The sequence below is a fragment of the Oncorhynchus mykiss genome, chromosome 2 (assembly GCF_057628025.1).
Source record: "Oncorhynchus mykiss isolate SJ-2025 chromosome 2, ASM5762802v1, whole genome shotgun sequence".
NCBI lineage: Eukaryota > Metazoa > Chordata > Actinopteri > Salmoniformes > Salmonidae > Oncorhynchus > Oncorhynchus mykiss.
The window spans coordinates 101,668,429-101,676,366 of NC_143023.1; the positions used below are offsets into that span (position 1 = coordinate 101,668,429).

The 7,938-nt window shown below is 38.1% G+C and overlaps 1 protein-coding gene and 1 long non-coding RNA gene across 11 annotated transcripts in view; one reads left to right on the plus strand and one right to left on the minus strand.

The window, feature by feature from the left end:
- The first annotated feature begins 367 nt into the window (after positions 1–367).
- LOC149985327 (uncharacterized) lies at positions 368–3,879 on the plus strand. Its single transcript, XR_016490289.1, has 2 exons — positions 368–3,686; positions 3,750–3,879. It is a non-coding gene; the product is annotated as an uncharacterized LOC149985327 (long non-coding RNA).
- pgghg (protein-glucosylgalactosylhydroxylysine glucosidase) overlaps positions 1,962–7,938 on the minus strand; it is a 31,461-nt gene continuing 25,484 nt past the window's right edge. For all 10 annotated transcript variants that reach the window (XR_016490287.1, XR_016490285.1, XR_016490286.1 and 7 more), the window contains 2 exons: positions 7,395–7,618; positions 1,962–3,980 (listed from right to left, as the gene is read on the minus strand). Coding sequence is in view for 7 of the 10 variants with exons in the window: in XM_021578743.3 (XP_021434418.2) it covers positions 3,904–3,980; positions 7,395–7,618 (301 nt within the window). In the remaining 3 variants the exon portion in view is untranslated. The remainder of the gene's footprint in view (positions 3,981–7,394; positions 7,619–7,938) is intronic.

Below are 7,938 nucleotides of genomic sequence, written 5' to 3' on the forward strand. Positions count from 1 at the left end.
TGTAAAAAAGACCTTGGTCTCAATATGAATCCTTAATAAAAAATATAATAATGAAGGTTAAATATATAGACGTTGTCCAACGAACCATGGAGGAGTCCCAACAAAAGGACGTTGTTACTATTTTTTTATTTAAATCTAGAATTGGCTTCCTATTTCGCAACAAAGCATCCTTCACTCATGCTGCCAAACATACCCTCGTAAAACTGACCATCCTACCAATCCTCGACTTCGGCGATGTCATTTACAAAATAGCCTCCAATACCCTACTCAATAAATTGGAAGCAGTCTATCACAGTGCCATCCGTTTTGTCACCAAAGCCCCATATACTACCCACCACTGCGACATGTACGCTCTCGTTGGCTGGCCCTCGCTTCATACTCGTCGCCAAACCCACTGGCTCCAGGTCATCTACAAGACCCTGCTAGGTAAAGTCCCCCCTTATCTCAGCTCGCTGGTCACCATTGCATCTCCCACCTGTAGCACACGCTCCAGCAGGTATATCTCTCTGGTCACCCCCAAAACCAATTCTTTCTTTGGCCGCCTCTCCTTCCAGTTCTCTGCTGCCAATGACTGGAACGAACTACAAAAATCTCTGAAACTGGAAACACATATAAACAAGAGCCATTACTATTTCTCTAGCTTTAAGCACCAGCTGTCAGAGCAGCTCACAGATTACTGCACCTGTACATAGCCCACCTATAATTTAGCCCAAACAACTACCTCTTTCCCTACTGTATTTATTTATTTATTTTGCTCCTTTGCACCCCATTATTTTATTTCTACTTTGCACATTCTTCCACTGCAAATCTACCATTCCAGTGTTTTACTTGCTATATTGTATTTACTTCGCCACCATGGTCTTTTTTGCCTTTACCTCCCTTATCTCACCTCATTTGCTCACATCGTATATAGACTTGTTTATACTGTATTATTGACTGTATGTTTGTTTTACTCCATGTGTAACTCTGTGTCGTTGTATGTGTCGAACTGCTTTATCTTGGCCAGGTCGCAATTGTAAATTGTAAATTTGTAAATTGTAAATGAGAACTTGTTCTCAACTTGCCTACCTGGTTAAATAAAGGTGAAATAAAAAATAAAAAAATGAATCCTTAATAAAAATATAATGAAGGTTAAATATATAGACGTCCCAACAAAAGGACGCCATTACTATTTCTCTCTATTGGCGTCTTTTTGTCTGCACTAACTCTGCCTTAAAGCACATAAAGGCTTCATATTTTATAAAGGTCATGTTAACGGACATATAGTATCTTATATAACTAAACGTATAAGATCTCATAAGCCTGTGTTAACCTCAGACCTTATTTTCGGCGTTTATCCCCAAACCTGATTTTTTTGTGTGTGGAATTTTCATTGTTGGACATAAAAAAAACAAGTAAATCAGCTCTAAGTGATTTTACTTTAAGACATTCTCAAGTATTCCCACGCTAAATAGAGAGACACGATGTGGTCGTAGACAAACTTAAGCAAGGTTTCAAATGTATCTCTTTAGGCTTCTTGCGGTCAATTTGTAGTCAACAAATTATGTTCCGGGCCCTTGACCATCAACTCAATAAAAAAAATCCTTCCCCAGCTGAATCGAGTTGATGATCCCTGCACTATAAAGTGTAGGCTGTATCTAAAAAAATGTTTTGATGTTATTCATATAACAGCCAGTCTAATATTATTAAAGTCTAAGCATGTTTAGAGATTAAGGCTCAGGAAAATATCTTTATCACAGTTGAAGAAAACAAAATCTCATTTTACAAGCCATGCAACAAAAATGGAGGAAAATGCATCTTTGTTTTTTGTTTGAGGTCTGCTAAGATAAAGACGCAACACTTAGGTGGGTTGAAATATTAGGTATGTGTGGTCAAAATAATTGCAATACACAATATCCATGCATCCAGAGTCCATGCTGCAAGATGTTTTAATGAAAAATATCACTCACGAAAAAGTAAAATGTGCTCATACCAAATGTATATTTTATTGCAGCTTTAAGTATATCAGTATAAAAGGCATTTGATCCATCTCTACAAACATACAGTACATTTACTGAGATGTGAATGACAAATCAAGTCACACTAAATACATGGTTAAAGCACAATAGATGAAATCCTTCTTATACACAGAAAATAATTTCCAGTGCATGAATAAACCAGGAATAACAATGAGCCCCAAATGGCAGTCTATTGTGCGTTACATTGGGCTATGGGCCTTGCGATAGGCTAGCGTCCTTTCCAGGGGGAGGAGTTGTACATCAAGCTGCCTCACGGGGGTGGAGTTGTACATCAAGCTGCCTCACGCTACAGAAACAGGAGACAGGCTCCTGCCCTATGGGACATTCTGGTTCAGACAAGGCTACTTTATAAAGGGAATAGGATGCCATTTGGGACTCGCATAAGGACATATAGGTTCAGGGCCTTCAGGAAGTATTCACACCCCTTGACCTTTCCCACATTTTGTTGTGTTACACCCTGGATTTAAAATGAAATAAATTGAGATTTTGTGTCACTGATCAACACACAATCCTCCGTAATGTCAAAGTGGAATTATGTTACCAGGGAGGTTTTCCAATGGTTTGCAAAGAAGGGCACCTATTGGCAGATGGGTAAAAAAAAGAAGAAGCAGACACTGAATATCCCTTTGAGCATGGTGAAGTTATTAATTACACTTTGGATGGTGTATCTATACACCCAGTCACTACAGGCGTCCTTCCTAACTCAGTTGCCGGAGAGGAAGGAAACCGTTCAGGGATTTCACCATGAGGCCAATGGTGACTTTAAAACAGTTACAGATTTTAATGACTGTGATGGGAGAAAACTGAGGATGGATCAACAACTTTGTAGTTACTCCACAATACTAACATAAATGACAGAATGAAAAGAAGGAAACCTGTACAGAATAAACATTTTCCAAAACATGCATGCTGTTGGCAAACAAGGCAATAAAGCAATACTGCAAAAACAAATGTGGCACAGAAATTATGTTTGGGGCAAATCCAACACAACACTGAGTACCACTCTTCATATTTTCAAGCATGGTGGTGGCTGCATCATGTTATGGATATGCTTGTCATCGGCAAGGACTAGGGAGTTTTTCAGGATAAAAATAAACGTAATAGAGCTAAGCCCCCGGCAAAATCCTAGATGAAAACTTTGTTCAGTCTGCAAATATACACTGGAGTTGCTTACCAAGAGCACATTGAATGTTACTGAGTGGCCTCGTTACAGTTTTGACTTACTTGAAAATCTATGGCAAGACTTGAAAATGGCAGTCTAGCAATGATTAACAACTAAATTGACAACGCAGAATAATGGAAAAATATTGTACAATCCAGACGTGCAAAGCTTTACCAATTTACCCAGAAAGACTCACTGCTTTAATTGCTGCCAAAGGTGATTGTAACGTGTTGACTCAGGATGTTGAATACTTATCTAGTCAAGATACATTAGTGTTTAATTTTTCATACATTTATGAGTATTTTGTATAGATCGTTTAAAACAACAAAGGCAATTCAATCCATTTTAATTCTACTTTGTAACACAACAAAATGTGGTAAAAGTCAAGGGGTGTGAATACTTTCTGAAGGTACTGTACTGTATAATTAGAAGGTACTGAACTGTAAATAGAAGGCACTGTGGATAGAAGGTACTGTACTGTAGATAGAAGGCACTGTGGATAGAAGGTACTGTAGATAGAAGGTACTGTACTGTAGATAGAAGGTAAGGTACTGTATATAGAAGGTAAGGTACTGTAGATAGAAGGCACTGTAGATAGAAGGTACTGTAGATAGAAGGTACTGTAGATAGAAGGTACTGTAGATAGAAGGTACAGTAGATAGAAGGTACAGTAGATAGAAGGTACTGTAGATAGAAGGCGATGGGGTTTGACAGGGATGGTCCTCACATGGGCCAGCAGGATAAGGCACCATCCACTTTACAGATCATTCCAGACTCCCGTGGGAAAGTCACTGGTTTTCCTGAGGAAACAAACAAACATAATGACCTTTATTTATTATATCAAATATATTTATATTAACCAGGTGTCATAACCAGCCATAAAATAACGAATATAAACTCAGCAAAAAAAGAAACGTCCTCTCATTGTCAACTGCGTTTATTTTCAGCAAACTTAACGTGTAAATATTTGTATGAACATAACAAGATTCAACAACTGAGACATAAACTGAACAAGTTCCACAGACATGTGACTAACAGAAATTGAGTAATATGTCCCTGAACAAAGGGGGGTCAAAATCAAAAGTAACAGTCAGTATCTGGTGTGGCCACCAGCTGCATTAAGTACTGCAGTGCATCTCCTCCTCATGGAATGCACCAAATTTGCCAGTTATTGCTGTGAGATGTTACCCCACTCTTCCACTAAGGCACCTGCAAGTTCCCAGACATTTCTTGGGGGAATAGCCTTCATCCTCCGATCCAACAGGTCCCAGACGTGCTCAATGGGACTGAGATCCGGGCTCTTCGCTGGCCATGGCAGAACACTGACATTCCTGTCTTGCAGGAAATCACACACAGAACGAGCAGTATGGCTGGTGGCATTGTCATGCTGGGTCATGTCAGGATGAGCCTGCAGGAAGGGTACCGCATGAGGGAGGAGGATGTCTTCCCTGTAACGCACAGCGTTGAGATTGCCTGCAATGACAACAAGCTCAGTCCGATGATGCTGTGACACACCGCCCCAGACCATGACGGACCCTCCACCTCCAAATCGATCCCGCTCCAGAGTACAGGCCTCGGTGTAACACTCATTCCTTCGACGACAAACGCGAATTCGACCATCACCCCTAGTGAGACAAAACCGCGACTCGTCAGTGGAGAGCACTTTTTGTCAGTCCTGTCTGGTCCAGCGACGGTGGGTTAGTGCCCATAGGCGACGTTGTTGCTGGTGGTGTCTAGTGAGGACCTGCCTTACAACAGGCCTACAAGCCCTCAGTCCAGCCTCTCTCATCCTATTACCGACAGTCTGAGCACTGATGGAGGGATTGTGCGTTCCTGGTATAACTCAGGCAGTTGTTATTGCCATCCTGTACCTGTCCCGCAGGTGTGATGTTCGGATGTACCGATCCTGTGCAGGTGTTGTTATATGTGGTCTGCCACTGCCAGGACTATCAGCTGTCTGTCCCGTCTCCCTGTAGCGCTGTCTGTCTCAGGCGTCTCACAGTACGGTCATTGCAATTTCTTGCCCTGGCCACATCTGCAGTCCTCATGCCTCCTTGCAGCATGCCTAAGGCACGTTCACGCAGATGAGCAGGGACCCTGGGCATCTTTCTTTTGGTGTTTTTCAGAGTCAGTAGAAAGGCCTCTTTAGTGTTTTCATAACTGTGACCTTAAATTCCTACGGTCTGTAAGCCGTTAGTGTCTTAACGACTGTTCCACAGGTGCATGTTCATTAATTGTTTATGGTTCATTGAACAAGCATGGGAAACAGTGTTTAAACACTTTACAATGAAGATCTGTGAAGTTATTTGGACTTTTACAAATTATCTTGGAAAGACATTGTCCTGAAAAAGGGACGTTTCTTTTTATGTTTATGTCACAACAGGTCTAAATATATGTGTTATGACATATCATGACATGGTTATGACCGTTACATAACGTGTTATAACATATGATGACCGTTACATAACGTGTTATGACATATCATGACATGGTTATGACCGTTACATAACGTGTTATAACATATCATGACATGGTTATGACCGTTACATAACGTGTTATAACATATGACATGGTTATGACCGTTACATAACGTGTTATGACATATGACATGGTTATGACCGTTACATAACGTGTTATAACATATGACATGGTTATGACCGTTACATAATGTGTTATGACATGGTTATGACCTTTACATAACGTGTTATAACATGTGACATGGTTATGACCGTTACATAACGTGTTATAACATATCATGACATGGTTATGACCGTTACATAACGTGTTATAACATGGGTATGACCGTTACATAACGTGTTAACATATTATGACATGGTTATGACCGTTACATAACGTGTTATAACATATTATGACATGGTTATGACCGTTACATAACGTGTTATAACATATTATGACATGGTTATGACCGTTACATAACGTGTTATAACTGGTTATGACCGTTACATAACGTGTTATAACTGGTTATGACCGTTACATAACGTGTTATAACTGGTTATGACCGTTACATAACGTGTTATAACTGGTTATGACCGTTACATAACGTGTTATGACACTAGGTTCCAAGTAAAGTGTTACCGATTTTTCCTCACCCTAAAACAACGAGAAAATCTGAGTGTGTGTGCCTTCATAACAATTATAACTTTACTGTAATATCCATACAGTATTTAATTATAACTTTACTGTAATATCCATACAGTATTTATAACTTTACTGTAATATCCATACAGTATTTAATTATAACTTTACTATAATATCCAGACAGTATTTAATTATAACTTTACTGTAATATCCAGACAGTATTTAATTATAACTTTACTGTAATATCCAGACAGTATTTAATTATAACTTTACTATAATATCCAGACAGTATTTAATTATAACTTTACTATAATATCCAGACAGTATTTAATTATAACTTTACTATAATATCCAGACAGTATTTAATTATAACTTTACTATAATATCCAGACAGTATTTAATTATAACTTTACTGTAATATCCATACAGTATTTAATTATAACTTTACTATAATATCCAGACAGTATTTAATTATAACTTTACTATAATATCCATACAGTATTTAATTATAACTTTACTATAATATCCAGACAGTATTTAATTTTAACTTTACTATAATATCCATACAGTATTTAATTATAACTTTACTATAATATCCAGACAGTATTTATAACTTTACTATAATATCCAGACAGTATTTAATTATAACTTTACTATAATATCCAGACAGTATTTATAACTTTACTATAATATCCAGACAGTATTTATAACTTTACTGTAATATCCAGACAGTATTTAATTATAACTTTACTATAATATCCAGACAGTATTTAATTATAACTTTACTATAATATCCAGACAGTATTTAATTATAACTTTACTATAATATCCATACAGTATTTAATTATAACTTTACTATAATATCCATACAGTATTTAATTATAACTTTACTGTAATATCCAGACAGTATTTAATTATAACTTTACTATAATATCCAGACAGTATTTAATTATAACTTTACTATAATATCCAGACAGTATTTAATTATAACTTTACTATAATATCCAGACAGTATTTAATTATAACTTTACTATAATATCCAGACAGTATTTGAATGCTCAGTTTCAGCATTTGTGAGTTGGTAGTAAAATAAAATGGAATAGAATAGAGTTTACCTGGTATAAGAGGGATCTTGGTCCCGGAGTTCTTGAGGACCACCTGCAGAGCGCAGGGTTTGGTATTCCCAGTATGCTTTGCTCCCTCTCTCAGTATGATGTAAACTTCCTGTCCCCTCACCAGCCAGTCCATCTTGTTGCCCAGGTAACTGACCCCCCGGATACACAGCTGAGTGATGTCATCAGGGATGGAAGGGGCGAAGGCCAGACAATCCTTCTGTACTCTGAGAAGGAAAATGAAAACGAGAAGGGTACATACTGCAGATCCCCTCACCGAGGAGCTCATTGTTGCCTTATGTCCCAGCAGTTAAAGACATTCTCTGGTATTGTGGACACTAAGAAAGTATAAAAAAAAAAAACTTTGATGGCTGATGTGTCAATGAGTAGATCATTCATTTATAATCTATGAGCATAATTTTTGTCTAACCTCAATTATTCACAAATTGCCCGGTTTGAAAGCGACTGTTTTCTTGAAGCTATGCTGCACGATTTCCCCTACACTTCTCCCCACGTGGGCCAGCCCCCTAGCAATTGGAGTTCTAGC